This window comes from Crocodylus siamensis, chromosome 4, assembly GCF_052110815.1.
Source record: "Crocodylus siamensis isolate JL-2025a chromosome 4, ASM5211081v1, whole genome shotgun sequence".
NCBI lineage: Eukaryota > Metazoa > Chordata > Crocodylia > Crocodylidae > Crocodylus > Crocodylus siamensis.
Genome location: NC_143398.1, coordinates 3129973 through 3146823, shown reverse-complemented (window position 1 = coordinate 3146823; position 16851 = coordinate 3129973). Strand labels below are relative to the sequence as shown.

Here is a 16851-nt window from a genome sequence, read left to right as displayed (position 1 = left end):
GGGGCGCCGAGCGGGCGCCGCTACAGCACTAGCACGGGCCCCCAGCGGGAGCCTGGAGCCCGCGGCCCCGCAGGCAGCGCCTGGCCGCACCCGGCGGGACCGTGGGCAGCGAGCGAGCGGGTGCGCAGCGGCCCCAGTCCGGTCCCCTGGCTCTCGAGTCGTCTCCGCGACCGGTCGCCCCCCCGTAGAAAAGCTCCCCCCCCCCCCGGCCCGCAAGGACTTCAGGAGACGCGCGTCGCTACAAGGCGGCTTTTACCGAGGCGCCGCTGCCCCCGCAGCCGCTCTGCGCCCTGGCCGGGGGCGGGGGAGAGGGCGGGATCCCCGGGGGCGTTGCCGGTGCCGTGTCCGGCTCTGCGCGTGTCGCTGCGGGGGCGCCGGGAGGGTCAGTTAGGCACCTTGTTGGGGGGCGCCTCGAAGAGCCCCGCGATGTCCAGCAGCGCCTGGCGCAGGCGCCTCCCGAAGCGCCGCGAGTCCTGCGGGGCGGGAAGGGAGAGAGTGGCCGGTGAGGAGCCGAGGCGACGCGGGCTCCCGGCTGCGGCCGGGGCCGGGCCGGGCCGATCCCGGGCTGAGGATCCGGTGCTGGAGCCGCGGCCCGCGCCGGGGATGTCTCGACCGGCACCGACCCTCGAGACGAGGCTGAACGGGCAGTCGGGCCGGTCCCGGCTCCGCCGGTGCCCCCACCAGAGACCAGCGAAGCCCGCCCCCCCGGGATCCCACGCGGGCACTAACCGTCTCGGGGCTGGAGAATTTGCTGGAGATGTGGAATGTGACCAGGTTCTCTCCCGCGATCATGTACGAGACGCCATAGCCGTCGTCCGCCACCTGAAAGGGGGAGAGGATGCAGGCGCCGGGCCGGGCCGGGCCGCGGGCAGGGACAGGGGCAGTGCCCCCAGGACGGGCAGAGGCCCATGGCCACGCAGGATACTCACGGCCGCAGGGTCGTGCCTGCCTCGGACGTCCCCAGCCTCACGGCCCCGCCCCCGGGCGCGTTGCCCCCGCCCCGGGCCAGTCCGAGTCCCCCCACGCGCGCGGCCGCACTCACCGGGCCGAAGCCGCCGCCGGCCGAGACGTGGTCCGAGAACTTCTCCAAGTCGAACATCCTGATCTGCTGCTGCGGGGTCTGGCTGGTGGACAGGCGCCAGGGCTCGGACAGCACCTGCGGGACCGGGACCGGGGAGGTGACCGCGGCGCCGGGGGCAGAGGTCGCGGCGTGGGGGCTGGGCCACCGTCCGTGGGTGCCGCGGGGCCCCAGCGGGAGGCTCCCACGCGACGTGGCTGGGGACATGTGGCTGCCGGGAATCGAGTTGGCAGCCCCGCACGGGACACTCCCGCGAGGGCTGGGCACGTGCGGGCGGCGGGCTCTCACCTGCGCGAGGAAGGGAGACTCCACGCCCAGGTAGCGCGACACCAAGTAGAGGCAGAAGAGGTGTCGGTCGATGCCGGCGCCGGTCATAGCCAGGCGGTACATGAGTTGGTGCTTCGCGGCTGCCAGCTGGAAGAGCCGCAGGCGCTCACCCTGCTGCGGGGAGAGGGGGCTCAGGGCACAGCTGGGGTCTCAGTGCATCCTGGTGTGGTGCCATCCTTCCCACTGACTCCGCCGGGCATCGGTTGCCCTTGTGCTGGGAGTGCCGGGCAGGGCTGGCGGCAGGGAGGAGCCCACAACTGCGGGGAGCAGGGAGGACCAGGACCAGGACAGGCTGGGGGGACGAGGTAGACAGGGGCCATGCCAGGCTGGGGGGAGGGCAGGGAGGTTTCAGGGCGAGGGGCTACTCACGCTCTGGGCCGGGTCGACCATGCTGCGCACAAAGGCTGTGGCCTCGCTGGTGCAGGAGCGCACGGTCTCAGTTCGGCCCTCCCGGAACAGACGTGTCATGGAGGCCTCATAGGTGAGGCAAAACCTTCCTTTGTCCTGGGCAGGGAGGCACGGGGCAGGGGGCACAGCCCCAGCACCCTGAGTCCTGAAGAAGGGGAACCCTGCCCCCGCTCCAGTGCCCAGGGCTGTACCCATATGTGGGGCCCAGGGCACTGCATCAGCTGTATGCAGCCCTTGCTGCTCTCTGCCCCAATCCCCGCCACTTCATGTTGGCTCCTGCTGGGGAGGGAGGGTGGTGGGGGCAGGGGCAGCCCAATGTTCAAACTCCAGATACAAATACTTTGGGACTGAGCTGTGCAGCATGGCCCCCAATGGCCCAGCACAGCCCGGCACAGCACAGCAGTGGGAGCTGCTCTGGGCTGTCTGGTGCCAGACACCTCCTAACTCCTGCACTCCTCCCCTCCCTCCCCCGAAAGGTGCAGTCCCCAGGACTTGGGCTTGGAGAGAGACTGTGGGAGTGGAGCAGGGGGATGATAATAGGACAAAGACAGAGTGGGGGCTGCACCTGTGCCCTGGGTGGGAGCCCTGCAGGGTGCCAGGGCTCCGGGCCTGAGGCAGCAACCACCAAGTGAGGGCCACCAGGCCCACACAGGGGGCAAGGAGGGTCAGCAGCTCACGTGGAAGTGTGCCAGCTGCAGCGCAATCTGGATGAAGGCATCAGGGCTGGTCCGGCACCGCTTGATCCGGCCCTTCCCGAAGTCAGTGAACAGGAAGCAATGGAAGTCCACATCATCTGCCAGTGCCTGGGCTACACCGTAGGAGCCATCGATGGCCGCCCTGCACTGCAGAGAGGCTGTGTCATGAGCATGTGCCCAAAGACTCCTCTGTCCCTGCCAGCACCCAGGGGGAAGATGGGACATGCAGGGCTCCTGGCTCATGGGGCTGCAGCTTAAGGCTCCCCCTGAGGTCTGTTTTCCCCCACAGAGAGGAGCAGCTTGAGGGCCTGGCCAGACCCAGGCACCTGACTTGGTAGGCAGCAGACTCTGCCCCTCCCAGTCGGTGCCTGGTCCTGCCTGGAGCTCTGGGGCCACAGCCCCTGCTCAAGAGCTGCCTGTATCTACCTAGGATACAGCGGTTCTTGGTGGGGCAGGACCTGCAGACCCACACCACCACCCCTGCCTACTTTAGGCCCTGTACTCATCCCTTCTCCCAGCACTACCAGGACCCCATTCTCCACACCTGCCTGGCACCGGGGCCCTTGCAGCACCTGGGAGCAGCTTGGCCCCGGCGCATGGGTCAGAACCCACCTTGCAGCTCTCAGGACCTGCAGGGAGTTTCACTGTGTCTGTGTGGAGTGGCAGGGATTGAGAGACCTCCAGGACTCGACGGGGAAGTGGCTGGGTGGGTTTCATATGCATGGCATGTGACCAGGCCCTGGCAGCAGGCGGCAGCTTCCGTGGACTGGCCCAGACTGTGCTGAGCCCCAAGCTACTGAGGATCCTTGACGGCCACCAGGGTTGGCAAAAAGCAAGACTCCCTTCCCCAGTTTGTTCTGGGAAGTGGCTAGTCCATGTTAACTGGAAGCGGGGCTGGAGATGACCTGGGCGGTGTTGAGGCCCTGCCAGGGCTTCCCCATCCCTGCCACTGCAGACTCCAGGACCTACCTCCTCAGAAATGTCCCACTGCAGCCGTTGTGGGGGTGCCAGGCCCAGGTTGGCCTCCCCACAGCAGTGGCCCCCCTCACTGTAACCCAGCTGGAAGGTATCTGTAGCCAGCATGAACTGAAAGGGAAGTATGGCAAGTGCAGGAATACCCAACCTGCCATGGGTGGGGACTCAGAGCCCTAACTCCCCCCACACCCCACACTAGTCCCTGGGACCAGAGCCCCCTACACATACACTCCCAGCACCCCCCACCGCAGTAACCTCTGGGGCCATTCCCCCCCCCACACACACACCCCCTACATGCACTGAGTCCCTTTGCCAGTGCTGTCAGTGGGCACAGGGACCCTCTGCAACAGGGTCTGGCCTCTGTGCCTGCCCCAGCCTTGTTATCCATGCCCCAGCCTTGGCCCCTGACTCCTGGTCATGGACCCAGCCCTGGCCCCAATCCATACCTCCCAGAGGTGCCCGATGATGGGCGCGTCAGCCCAGGCATGCTCAGCATTAGCACCCAGCTTGCCGTTCTTGTAGACAATTAGGGTGAAGGACTTGTCGAACCACCTGGGGGAAGCTGGAGCATGAGGCGGGCAGGAGGGACACCAGGGTGGGTGGGCAGGGGAAGGAGGAAGCCAGGGCGATGTCTACCTGTCGTAGCAGCGGCCGTGCAGCAGGGACTTGGCATAACGGTCCAGGCTGTCCTCCTGGTCTCGGCAGTAGCAATGCTCCTCCTCATCCAGCACCACGAAGAAGGCTGCCCGCTCAATGGCCTCCAGTGACACCTTGTTCTTTCCAGAGCCAAAGAACCGAGCACGGGCCTCGGCCCATGGCACCCTGTGCAGGGCACCCCCAGGGCTGCTGAGTCACAGTCCCCTCTGCCATCCCCACCTAGGCCTAGGTTCTCATCACCTGCCCTGTGACTCCTGGGCCAGCTTCACTCCTCACTGAGAATCCAGCCTGCTCCCAGACCCTGGCACCCCGTGTTGGAGGCCATGCCCAAGCCCTGCCCTCCTTGCTCTGCCTAGGCTGGGCTCCCTGTTCGGTCCCTGTGTCGGTGCCATTCAGGTTAGTCCCTATCCCTGCCCCTGCCTCGTGCCAGCTCCCCCAAGCCACATGCCCAGTAGGTTACCTGCAACATCCAGCCTGGCCCCTACCTGTCCCCGGCAGTGAGGGCTGCCAGCTTCTCCTCCCCAGGCTGTGGGACCGATGGGTCATCCAGGATGCGCTGGAACTGCAGCTCCAGGTCACGTGGCCCCAGAAGCCGCCCACTGTGGTATAACCACAGCTTGTAGAAGCGTCCACGATGGTACACGGCCACATGTTTGCTGTCCGCTAGGTGCTGCAGGACGTCTGTGGGTGGGCAGCAGGGGCACAGCGGCCCCAGAATTATCTGATGGCTCCCACTGCCTGGATCCCACCCGCACCAACAAACTAACGCTGCCAGAAGGGAGCAAGGCCACCACAGAGATGGGGTTTGCCCCCCGGGCCCTGGTAGAAGGAGCTACTGGCTGCAACCCATTTTCCAGAACTGGCCCTTACATGCAGATGTGGGCAGAGTGGAGATGACAAGCCCGCAGGGAATGGTCTCCCATGGAGATGCCCAATGGACAAGGTCCCCATTGAGTACTAGGGACTATGCCGAGGGGCTGGGAGGCTGCACAGGACATCTGTTCTATGCTGTGCCACATACCTGTCTCCTTCCCCGGGATGCGTGTGGTGTTGAACATCCGCTCCATCTGGGAGGAGCACATGGGCACTAGGCCCAGCACCTTCACCTGCCAGCATGGCCATGGGGTCACATGTGGAGCATGGCCATGGGGTCACATGGTGGCATGGCCACAGGGTCACCCTGGGATATGGCCAGGCCCCCAGCACACCTGCTTCAGCCATCCTGGCCACTGCCCCGCAGCCATCTGTCTATTCCCCATCCCCAAGGGTTCAAATTACAGGGGAGCTGGGGGGGCTGAGACCCCCAGTAAGAGACAAGAACCCCCCTGTAAAATTTGAAAAGCATAACCTGGGGGGAGAGGGCAGTTTGTGATTTTATTAGGGTATTGTGAAGGGCAGCCCAACTTTCTTTGCAGACCTCCCCAAGAGTCAAAGTGTAATTCGAACACTGCTGCCCCGCCATTCCCACCCCCGTTGAACCCCATCCCTGCTGCTTCCTCATCCCCACCCCCTGCATCAGACCATCACGCCTCTGAGGTCTCGCCCTGCCCATGAGGAGCCACTCACTGGGGGGATCTCCTCGCGGTCAAGCCGGCGTCGGTAGAGCAAGATGGCATGCACACTGTTGCCCGCCCGGGCAGCCTGCACGGACGTGGGTGTCACATACAGGAAGTCCTGGGAGAGGTGAGTAGGAGGGCTGGGGTCAGGGCCCTCCCAGGGGTGGGACTGGGCTCTGCGGTGGCCCCTGGTCCTGCCCCCCAGAGCCTAAGGATGCTGGAGCCCACAGGATAAGGCTACCCCTTGCTGCCGTGATGGGCCCCTCCATGTGCAGGGAGCATGTGGCTGATGCCAGGGTTGTGCGGCAGCATTACAGTCCCCCGCCCTCCATGGGCTCTGTACCCTTCCTCACCATGGCATAATAGTTGCTGTTCACCATGAGGGGCCCTCGTCCACGCAGGTAGATGTACTCCTCCCACCAGTCGCTCACCTGTCACAGGACAGCACACATGAATGGGCAGGGGAGCACGTGAGTGGGATGGGCAGCCAGGGCAGTGGGATGCAGTGGAATGAGGTGGGGTGGGGGTTGCCTTCATGTCTGTCTGATCAGTGCCCCCAGCCATACCCTGCTCTCCCCGCTCCCCATAGCTGCAGGTGCTGGGTTGAATCTGGCTGGGGGGAAGCCCAGATGCTGTCCCCTGCACCTACTGCAGGAGTGTGGTTGCTGGACATGGTGCCACCTCCCCAGGAGTAATCAAGCATCTGCAGTCCACAAAGGGAACATGCCCTGTAGAGGCTGTGACCTCAGGATGCCCAGGGACCAGCATCATGGGGGGCAGAGCAGATGTGGCAGGCTAGGGGAGGGCTGAGAGCAAAAGGTAAAGAGGGCGTATGGGGCAGGGGGGGCTAAGGCTGCGCTGTGCCATGGGGATTGCAGCTGGCTAGGACCTGTGCCAGTGGACGGTTCAGAGGGCAGCGGTGGTCTGTGGCTCTGTCTGGGTGCAGGGAAGCCTCCAGGGGCTGGTGCAGAAGCAGGGGTAGGTGGTGGCTCTGTTGGGGGCAGAGGAGCTGTCTTGCAGGGGCTGGCACGGTGGCAGGTACCGGCTCTGTGGGTGTAGGGCACCTGGCTGGCAGAGGCCGGGGTGAGTGGGGCTCTGCCCGGGGTGGGACTCTGGCTGGCGGGACAGAGGTAGTGGCATGCAGAGTCCCACATGTCAGAGGCATGCATGGCCTGAACTTACATAGTTGGTTGCCCACCAGGACTTGAGCACCAGGTACTTCTGGAGCCGGGGCGCTGTGCAGTGCTGGAAGTCCTGGGCCAGCACCTCCATCTTGCTAAACTGGGCATCGTCCAACAAAGGCCGCACGGACTCCAGGTACTGCCGGCACAGGGGTCCTCACGGGGTGGAGGCCTGACCCTCTGCGGGGCCTCGCCCTGGGAACACCGCTCTGCGGGGTGGCGGGAGGGCAACGCCAGCACCCGTGTGGGGCCTCCCCTCCCCCCCCTGCCCTGGGGGCCCCTGGCCAGACATTTACCCAAACCAGGACTCCCCCCTCCCCCCAGGCACAGCCCTGACCCCAGGGTCTCTGCACACCCAGCACTGATGCCTGTGGCTCACTGGGGCAGGTACCATTCAGCCCACCCCTCCCCCATTTCCTGCACCCTTGGGACCTCTGAGATCCAGCCAGGACCAGCGACCTGGCCCATGTGCTCATGGCCCGTGGCTTGAGGCCTGCTGGCTCCTGCCTTGCGGTTGGGCCCAGATGCACCCCTACCACCTCACTGGGGGCATCCCCCTCTGCGGGTGGTGCCCGTAGGCACGAAATGGCTGTCCATTCCCAGGCTGTTCTGCCCGTGGGGCCCCTAGCTTGGGCCTTTTGGACAGGCCTCATGGGAGCTGGGCCTGGTGCCAGGCATCCCATTGCAGGCTATGCGGTGGGAGAGACACAAGTGCTGTCCTGGAATAAGGGCCAGGGAGGGAATGGAGGGGGATGTGGGACCAGGGCATGAGCAAACAGGGGCAGGGGCAAAGGGAAGAGGTGGTTTCAAATCCATTAAGCCACAAGGCTCCACAGGCTCCCTAGTGGGAGCAGGGGCCTGAGCTGCTCTTAACCCCGGTGCTCTACCTCCCACAGGGACTGCTGGGCTCGCCTCCTCTCCTTACCCTGTGAACGGTGGCCTGCACACTGGGAACAGGCAGCTTGGGCAGTGCGCTCTGGAAGCTGTACAGCAAGGCCTTGTGGCCAGTCATGACCCTCATTACAGCCTGGAAAGCAGCAGAGAGAGCTGTACTGGGGGTGGGAGGGGGCAGAAATCGGGCCCCAGGAAGATGCTAGGGAGCCTGTCATCAGCCCCATCTCAGCTTCCTCTTCCCCTTGCCATGGGGCAACTCCTTCCACATGAACCTCTCTCTGTGCTGGTGTCACAGCTTCAACCACCCAGCCCTGTCTGCCCCATGTGGTCTCTGTGGGAGACTCATCATCGCCACGACAGAAACAGACCCCTGCCTCTTCCCTTCGTCACCTCAGTCCCCATCCCACCCCATGTATGTACATATGCCTGCACATGCACACAGCTCTCTGTGCAGCGCATAGCACTGCTGTCACACATGACAGGTCAACCTCCAGCTCAGAGACCTCTGCCACCCCCACAGCTACACGCAGACCCTCTCACCTGGTGTGTCCAGGACAGGCTGTTTCCCCCCAACCCCATCTCTCGCTAAGACCCTGCATCTAAGCTGCTGCCATGTCCTGCCCTTCACTCCACTTGGTCTATCTTGGATGCAGCTGCATGGCTCCTTCCACAGCAGGTCCCTCTGACCCCATCACCCCTTTCAGTGCTTCCTGCATGGGGTGGGGATTTGCTGTCATGACCCTGCACAGCTTGCCCCTGCTTCTTGCTCCATGCTGGGCCAACTCTTGCCTGGGGTCACCCAAGGCACCAGCACCATCTGTTGAATTTCTGCCCCCCCCCATCCCTATTGTGCCTCCTGCCATGGTGGAGTGCCAGCATGCACCTGGAGAGTCATGGCCCCCTCTGCTCCCCCGCCCCTTGCCCTGGGACCTGCAAAAGCCTCCACAGCAGCTGGGCTGCCACTGCTCACAGCTTGCCTGGGGCAGTCCCTCTGCTCCCTGGTGCTCCTCAGTTTGTGACCACCTTGTCCAGCCCTCTGATCAGGATCTACGCAGGGTGCCAACCACACATATCCATGTCTGCAGCAGGAGGGCAGCCACATGGGGCACACTCACCGCCCAGACCTTGGTGCCACGGCTCATCTTGCCATGGGGCTCAAACATCCAGCCCTGGTAAGACAGCAGTAGCTTGAGTGTCTGTCGGAAGACCAGGATCCCCGAGATCCAGACGCCAGTGGAGAAGAGCGTGGCACTTAGCAGGGTCCTGTTCTGGAAGCTCAGGTACCGGCTGGAGAGGACAGAAGACGAGAGGAGAGGAGAGGGGGCTGTGCAGGGGCATCTTCAGGAGCTGAGGGACCTCCTGGGGCATCAGAGTGGGGGCTGCAGTGAACTGTGAGGACCTGGCCTGGCAACAGGGAGACCTGAGCCCCTGCTATAGGCTCTATATGCCCCTGGCCTGTCATTGAGCTGAATGAAAGGGATCTGGGGATAATAATAGACCACAGTATGACTATGAGCCAGTAGTGTGATGCTGTAGCCAGTAGGGAAAATAATACTCTGGCATGCACCAATTGATGCATCTCCAGCAAAACCAAGGAGGTGATTCTTCTGCTCTATGTTGAGGGTCCAGGATGGGTGGACATTCCTCAAGGAAACCATTCTTTGGGCCCAGAGTGAGTCAATCCCATGGCAGAGGAAAGGGGGGAAGGGGGCCAGGAAGCCCCTTTGGCTAACCAGGGGCATCCAAGATACCTTAAGGGCAAAAAAGAGGCATACAGGAAGTGGAAGCAGGGGGTAGCTAGCAAAGAGGAGTATATTCCTTTGGCCCATACCTGCAGGGAGTTGGTCAGGAAGGCCAAGGCAACTCTAGGACTCAGGATAGCATCAGGGATGAAGGACAATAAAAAGTCCTTCTTTAGGTAAGTTGGGAGCAAAAAGAGGGTGCGGCGTAGCATAGGACACATACAGGATGAGCAGCAGGGCTTAGTGACAGATAGCAGGGACAAGGCAGAGCTCTTCAATGAGTTTTTTGCCTCTGTCTTCTTAAAAGAAAATCTAGATGAATCCTCAACGTATGTCATGGACAGCAACAAAGGGAACATCAGCGACCGACGGTCAGTGCCGACATGGTAAAAAGACACTTGGAGGGACTGCACGTATTCAGATCACTGGGACCAGAGGGACTGCACCCATGGGTAATGAAGGAATTAGCGGGCGCCATAGCCGATCCACTGGCAAGGACATACAAGCGTTCATGGTGCTCGGGTCAGGTTCTGGAGGATTGGAAGAGGGCTAAGATCATCCCAATCTTTAAAAAGGGGAGGAAGGAGGACCCGGGGAACTATAGACTAGTCAGACTTACCTCTATCCTTGGGAAAATCCTAGACAAAATTATCAAGGAGCACATCTGTGGGAGCCTGCTGGCTCAAGTGATGCACAGGGGTAACCAACATGGATTTTTAGCAGGCAGGTCCTGCCTGACTAACCTAGTTTCCTTTTATGCCAAGGCCACCAATTGTTTAGATGCAGGAGTCTAGGTGGAAGTTCTCTATCTGGACTTCAGGAAGGCCTTTGACAAGGTATCCCCATACCATCCTTATAAATAAACTGAGGGGATTTGCCTTGGATGATTACAGGGTAGACTGGGTAGCAAACTGGCTCAGGGGTTGCACTCAGAGGGTGGTGGTGGATGGGTCAGTGTCAACTTGGAAAGATGTGGGTGGTGGAGTCCCTCAAGGCTCAGTTCTGGGACTGGTGCTGTTCAGCATCTTCATCAGTGATCTGGACGAGGGAGTGGGAAGAACCCTGTCCAAATTTGCGGACAACACAAAATTATGGGGTGCAGCTAACACCCCGGACAGGAGGAACCAGATCCAGGCTGACCTCGACAGATTGGGCAAGTGGGCAGAGAGCAACAGGATGCAATTCAGTAAGGACAAGTGCAAGGTGCTGCATCTGGGGAGAAAGAACTGGCATCATACCTAGAGGCTGGGGGTGGGCGACCTTCTCAGTACCACTTGTTGTGCATCTGTACGTGCTTCACAAACAGGTCCGGGGAGGTGATCCTCCCTCTCTACGCGGCACTGGTCAAACCATAGCTGGAGTACTGTGTCTAGTTCTGGACGCCACAGTTCAACTGGGATGCGGACAACCTGGAGAGTGTCCAAAGATTGAAGGCCTGCAGGGCAGGCCCTACAAGGAAAGGCTAAGGGGCCTTAACCTCTTCAGCCTCTCCAAGAGAAGGCTGAGAGGGGACCTTGTGGTGGCATACAAATTCATAAGGGGGGAAGCAACATGAAGTGCTGATCTGTTCACCAGGGCACCCACTGGAACGACAAGGAACAATGGCCATTAGCTACCAGAGAGAAGGTTTAGGCTGGATATTAGGAAAAAGTTCTTCACAGTCAGGGTTGCCAGGATCTGGAATGGGCTCCCAAGGGAGGTGGTGCTTGCCCCATCCCTGGGGGTCTTCAAGAGGAGACTGGGCGGCTGGGATCACATGACCCCAGGGTTGGTGACTCTTTTCTTGCCTGTCAGGGGTGGGGGGTCAGACTAGATGGCCCACTGAGGTCCCTTCCGACTCTATGAATCTATGAATCTACTCAGCACTGGTGAGACCCCGGCTGGAGGACTGCATCCAGGTCTGGGCACTGCACCTTAACAAGGATGTGGACAAGCTTGAGAGAGTACAAAGAAGAGCCACCTGTATGACCAGAGTCTCAAAAGGCAAGCTGTATGAGGAAAGGCTGAGGGATCTGGCACTCTTCAGCCTGAAGAAAACAAGGCTGGGAGGGGACCTGGTAGCAGCTTACCGTTATGCTAGGGGAGTACATCAAGGTCTTGGCAAGCAACTCTTCACCAGGGCACCTGAGGGGGGAACCAGGAGTAATGGCCACAAACTCCTGGAAGATCAATTCAGCCTCAATATTAGGAAAAACTTCTTCACAGTCAGGGTGTCCAGAATGTGGAGCAAGCTCCCTCCAGAGGTGCAATCACCTACCCTGAAAATCTTCAAGAGGAGACTGGACCGTCACCTTGCTGGGGTCACCTGACCCCCCAGTTATCTTTCCTGCTTGGTGCAGGGGGCTGGACCCAATGATCTTCCAAGGTCCCTTCTGGCTTTACAATCTATGAATCTATGAGCTGCTTGACTTGGCTTCCCCCTGCATAATGGGACAGCGCCTGGCCTGGCCTGGCCCGGTCCCCAGGGGTGAGCAATGCTCCTACCTGCTCCAGCCAGGAGAAGCCCACCTGGTGCGTGCGTGAGTGTGTATGTGTGTTGGTGGGGGGCACTCACCTGCTGGGCAGGCAGTGCCGTATGTGGCTGATGAGCCCCATAGACAGGTCAACTCGGCAGTACAGAGAGCCCACGGTTGTCATGACGACCACTAGCCAGCTGGAGGGGGTGGCAGGGTACACACCAGTCAAGAAGGTGTTCTGTGTGGAGAGCATGAGGTCAGGGCTGGGGTCAGGGGTCACAGAGGCACTCTGGCACTGGGACTCCCTGGGCTCCACCCCAGGTTTTGCAGGGCAGCTCCTCCCCTCTTCCCCCCCTAGCACCCAGACCCCCCAGGGCACCCCCACCCCCATGCCTCTGAAGCCCCCCACCCCGTGCCCTGCAGTGCATCTCACCCCCGCTCCCAGCCTCACCTTGAGGCGAGTGAGGCGCTTCTTCCAGGCAGCGATACCTGACAGGTATATGTGCTTGAGGGCCTCCCGGCTCAGGCGCAGGTCGAAGCCCTCAGGGGTGACCGTGAACTGGAAGGCCACAGCCTGGTGTGCTTCCGCCATGGTGGGCGCTGATCAGTGCCTGCAGGACACTGGTGATGCAGCATGGGGGTGATGGTGGGCACGAAGACAGGAGATCCCAGTGGGACCCTTGGTCCTGTGCCCTGCTCCCTGCCCACTGTGCATCGTACACTTGCCCCCAGCCACGGTACCATGGACGCCCTGCCCCTCACCCCAGTATCAGTCCTGGGGTGGGGACAGACAGGCAGGCATGGCCTTCTGGTCCAGCAGCACTGTGGGGGTGGTGGGAAGCCACAGCTCTGTGCCCCAGCAAGGAACTTAGGCCAGTCTCCACCTTTTGGGTCCCATGGCTCAGTTCCAGCCTGTGCCCAGCCTGGGGGCCAAGTCCCTACCACCCCCATGACCCCCTGCCCCCCAGCTGCCCCCTCCATGCCTGCTGCTGCAGAGACACCTGCGCCAATGCTGCTGCCCTCACTCTGGCAGGGAGGCTGCAGCAGCACAGCCAGGGCAGGGTCAAGATAAGTGATTGCCATCACCGCCCTCCCCCACCCCCACACACCCACACCCACACCCCTTGGTGGCTTGGGTGTCAGCATATAGAGCAACACGGCAACCCTGCTTGTGCAGGAAGCACCAGAGGCCATTCAGGTTCCCCCTCTCCTCTACTCGCAGCACCCCCCAGCTCGATTTCTTCACCTTTGGAGTCTTGGGCCTAGCCTCCCTTAGGTGGGGAGGCTACTGAAAAAGGGGGCAATTAAATGCTTGGGACAATGGATGCAAAAAATATGGATGGGAGTAGGGGTCAAAGGTTCAGAATAGGTGCACCAAGGGGGCATACCAAGCAGAGAGCCCATTGGCCCTCCAATGTGTCCAAGGTGCTGAAGCCCCTCAGCACCTCCACAGCCAGTGGTGCAGGCCAAGACCAGGTCCTGAGCAGCAGTCTGAGGGGGCCGCAGCCCCCAGCTCCCTAGGACAGGCACAGGTCAGTGCCTGGGAGCTGCCATACCCCAGGGCCTGCAGCTGAGGGCAGGGGTCTCTCTCTCTCTCTCTCTCTCTCCAGCTCTGCTGCCCATTCCTTCCCAGGCAGCTGGTTGCTTTGGCAGACTGACAGCTAAGGGTCCCTTCCTGCCCTAACCCCAGCCAGCAGGGCCCCAGCCCTACCTTTGCCCTAAGAATGGCGGGAGCATACTGAGTGGTGCCCAGTCCTGCTGCAAGACCACCTCAGGACACAGATGCGCAGCACCTGGCACAGAGGCCCTGGCCCTGAGGTTCCTGCATGGCCCAGCTCAGGTGGTGCCCCAGAGTCCCAACTGCAGCAGAGCCCCAAGTCCTGGTAAAGGGGCAGGGCCAGAGCAGCCTGATGGCAAGGCTGCTACCCACTGACTGCCTATAGCTGCACTCCAGGCCCTGCAGGCCATGCCCCCCTTGCAGTCTGGAGCAGCAAGCATTCCTCCCATGTGGTGTGAGCAACCCAGGGGAGCCATGCTCCAAGGTGAAAGCCACCCATTATAACCTGCTCAATGGGGAAGGGCTGGTGGGCCAGATATGCCTGGTCAGAGCTGCCCACGAGCAGTGGCTGCAGCTGCCAGGGCTGGACGCTGTGGGGCAGGAAGTGCTTGGCACAGAAATGTGGCATCGCTGCTTGGAGCAGCAGGCAGGTGGGCTGCCCAGGTTTCTCTGGGGCAGTGACTGCCACTGCACGAGCTGCCAGTGGGAAGGGTCCTGGGATCAAGCCTAGTCCAGTCCCGGCCCAGGGCAGGGTCTGCTCCAGGGGGCTCTGGCTGCCCTAGGGCCACGGGTGCGGGGGAGGTGCCGCTGTGGCAGCACTGGGAAGGGCCGGGGGGGGCGCGGGATGGCGGCCGGCCCAGCCCTCGCTCTCCCCGGAGGCCGTGCTCCTCCTCGGGGACAGGGCCCGGGACAGCCCGGGAAGGTGCGTAGCGGCGGCCTGGGACGGAGCAGCTCAGCACAGCCGCGCGGGGAGAGGGCGCCCGGCTCCTCCCGCCCTGGTCCCCGGTGTTGACCTCGCCGCAGGGCGGCCGGGACGCGGCGCGCGGGTCCCTCCCAGTCACATGCGACTGGAAAGGCGCCCGCCGGGGGAAGGGTCAGGCCCGCCTCCCGGGGCGCGCGGGGAGGCAGCGGCCGCTCGCGGTGCCCCGGGGCCACGCGCGACCGACGCACGGACACAGCACGAACCCGCCGCCCGACTTCAGCGTGGCCCCCACGAGCCCCGCCGCCGCCGCCGCCGCCGCCGCCGCTGCCTTTTAAGGCCGCGCAGAGGAGTCGCTGGGTCGGCCCGCCCGGCCCGGCCCGCCCCGCCCCCCCGGGCCCCCGCCCCGCCCCGCGCCGCGCCCCACCCGCGGCAGCAGGGGCTCGGGGGGCGCAGGCGGCCCCGTGGGGCACAGCTGCCGGCACTCCCACCCGGGCACCGCTGCGAGGATCCCTGCCTGGCCGGCTCTGCCCGCTGGCGGGGAAGGCCCCTCTGGCCCCCCGGAAGGGCAGGACCGGCCTTCGGGGCTGCTGGAGGAGCTGTCGGGAATCCGGCCGCGCTGGGGGGGAAGACAGCCCTGGCTGCAGGACGGCCGAGGGTCAGCCCCGGAGCAGCCGTGCTCGGAGCCGGCGGCGCGGGCCCAGCGACAAGCACTCGCCGTCGCTCGGCCTCGCGGCAGGGGAACCCCTGCACCACGGTCACGCCGGGCCTGGGCTGGAGACACCGCCGCGATCCGCCGGCTCCGCGGATGTCCAGCTCGCCCGCGGGGCCGGAGCCTGCGGCCGCTGCAGCCACATCAGCGCGTCCCCCGGCGCCCCGCGCCAACACGGACACCGCCCCCCCCGCCCTCGCCGGGGTCGCTCAGGTCCGGGGTGGGCCACGGGGCTCTGGTCTCGCCGGGCGCCCACACCTCCACGGCACCGGGAAGACTGGGTGACACGGGGACCCCCGGGGCCGGCCGGCAGCTCCGCGGCACCAGGACAGGGCTGGCCGGGGCGGACAGGGCTGGCCGGGGCCGGCGCTGCTGTGGGGGAGCAGCGGTGGGTCCATCCCAGCGGGGAGAGCGGCGAGACAGGGCTGGCCGCGGCCTTGAGCGTGACCATGGCAGCAACGAGGGCGACGGGCAGGAGAAGGGCGCTCGGGGCAGCGCTCCCGGCTTCCGTCCCAGCCCGCGGCAACGCACCAGCCTCTGCAGGCAGCGCCCCCGAGCACTCCCGCCCCGGCCCCGGCCAAAGGCAGAGACCCCGGGAGTGGGGGGGAGGCGAAGACACGGGCACCAGAGGGGGGAGAGCCCTGCTCAGCCCGGGGAGGGGACAAGCCACGCGGGACTGGGGACCCGGTACCCCGAGGAGTTGCGGGGGGGCGGGCTGTACCTGCTGAGGACGCGCAAAGACTCGTCGGCAGCGGAGCCAGGCAGGGCGCTCCTGTGCTCCGTGCCCCCCCCCCAGCCCCGCGCCGCCCCGCCTTCCTGCGCTGCTGCCACCAGACACCGCAGCCGCCGGCCCCACGCGGGCCCCGCCCGTCCTCCTCGGGCACCTGCTCCGCCCTGCCAGGCAGAGACCAACGCCAGCGGCTTCCCGGGCCCGCGCTTCCCCCCGAGTCCAGGGCAGGGGGGGAGAGGGGTGGGGGCGGCTCACGGGGACCAGCCCAGGGCGGGAGGGGCCGCGGGACGGGGGAAACGCGCGGGGATGCCGCGGGCGCGGGGGTGCGAGGAGGATCCAGCGCGGCTCTGTCCCCCGCGGCCCGGCTGAGGACGCTGCTCCGCGCCGGCTGCTCCCGCAACACGCGGCTGGCGGCAGAGTCCACCGCTGCTGCACGCTGCTCCCACCCCGCGTGGCTCCGCCGAGGTAGAAGCAGAGCCGAGCAGCCCGTCGCAGCCGCCAGAAGGGCGGCTAGAGGAGAGCTCAGGCCGGCCCCGGGGCGCCCACGCTGAGTAGAGAGCGTGTGCCCACGAGCTGAGCCCCCTGCCAGGCTGGCCGCACGGCGCCGCGGGGCTCACCGGCTGCTCGGGCAGGAGCGGGACAAGGGGCCGCGCCGGGCGCGTGGGAGCCGGTGCGCGAGCTGAGCCGGGCGAAGGTCGCTCCCGTCCGGCCGGGCCACGCGCGCGAGGACACCGCCGCTGCCGCTTTATTGCGCTGCCGCTGCAGAGCTGCATGGACCCGGGACGACCGTCCGCGCCGGAAGCCGGGGAAGGTCCTGCCCAGCACGAGCCGCGCGGGGGCAGGTCCGGGGGCCGCGGGGGTGTCGCAGGCCCTGGCCCGGGGCCAGGCCCAGAGCAGCTGCCTGCTCAGCCCCTATAAATAGCGCGGAATCCGGGTGAAAGGGGAGCGGGCGGGGGCGGCGGG

At 64.3% G+C, this 16851-nt stretch overlaps 1 protein-coding gene across 7 annotated transcripts; it reads right to left on the bottom strand.

Moving 5' to 3' along the window:
• Positions 1 to 235: 235 nt before the first annotated feature.
• On the bottom strand, positions 236 to 16644 carry CPT1B (carnitine palmitoyltransferase 1B). Of its 7 annotated transcripts, none has more exons than XM_090041456.1 (19): positions 16506 to 16644; positions 12421 to 12590; positions 12068 to 12207; positions 8887 to 9058; positions 7803 to 7904; positions 6879 to 7016; positions 6050 to 6127; positions 5707 to 5814; positions 5162 to 5246; positions 4626 to 4821; positions 4120 to 4305; positions 3930 to 4035; positions 3478 to 3594; positions 2491 to 2655; positions 1775 to 1909; positions 1367 to 1519; positions 1043 to 1156; positions 730 to 822; positions 236 to 473 (listed from the first exon to the last, which is right to left on the bottom strand). In XM_090041456.1, the coding sequence occupies exons 2-19, from the start codon at positions 12559 to 12561 to the stop codon at positions 384 to 386; spliced, it is 2319 nt and encodes a 772-aa protein (XP_089897582.1). In that variant the 5' UTR covers positions 12562 to 12590; positions 16506 to 16644; the 3' UTR covers positions 236 to 383. The 7 variants fall into 7 exon arrangements, with proteins under 7 accessions (XP_089897582.1, XP_089897581.1, XP_089897583.1 ...); XM_090041455.1 differs by lacking the exon at positions 16506 to 16644 and adding an exon at positions 15880 to 15981; XM_090041457.1 differs by lacking the exon at positions 16506 to 16644 and adding an exon at positions 15880 to 15963 and having other exon boundaries at positions 12421 to 12580.
• Between the last annotated feature and the right edge of the window lie 207 nt (positions 16645 to 16851).

Coding starts and splice junctions, on each gene's coding strand:
- CPT1B (XM_090041456.1), bottom strand. CDS start 12,561: ATGGCGGAAGCACACCAGGCTGTGGCCTTCCAGTTCACGGTCACCCCT. Junction 1,910..2,490: donor TGCAGCTGGCACACTTCCAC/GTGAGCTGCTGA, acceptor CTCCCTGCCCAG/GACAAAGGAAGGTTTTGCCT. Junction 1,520..1,774: donor TGGTCGACCCGGCCCAGAGC/GTGAGTAGCCCC, acceptor CTCTCCCCGCAG/CAGGGTGAGCGCCTGCGGCT.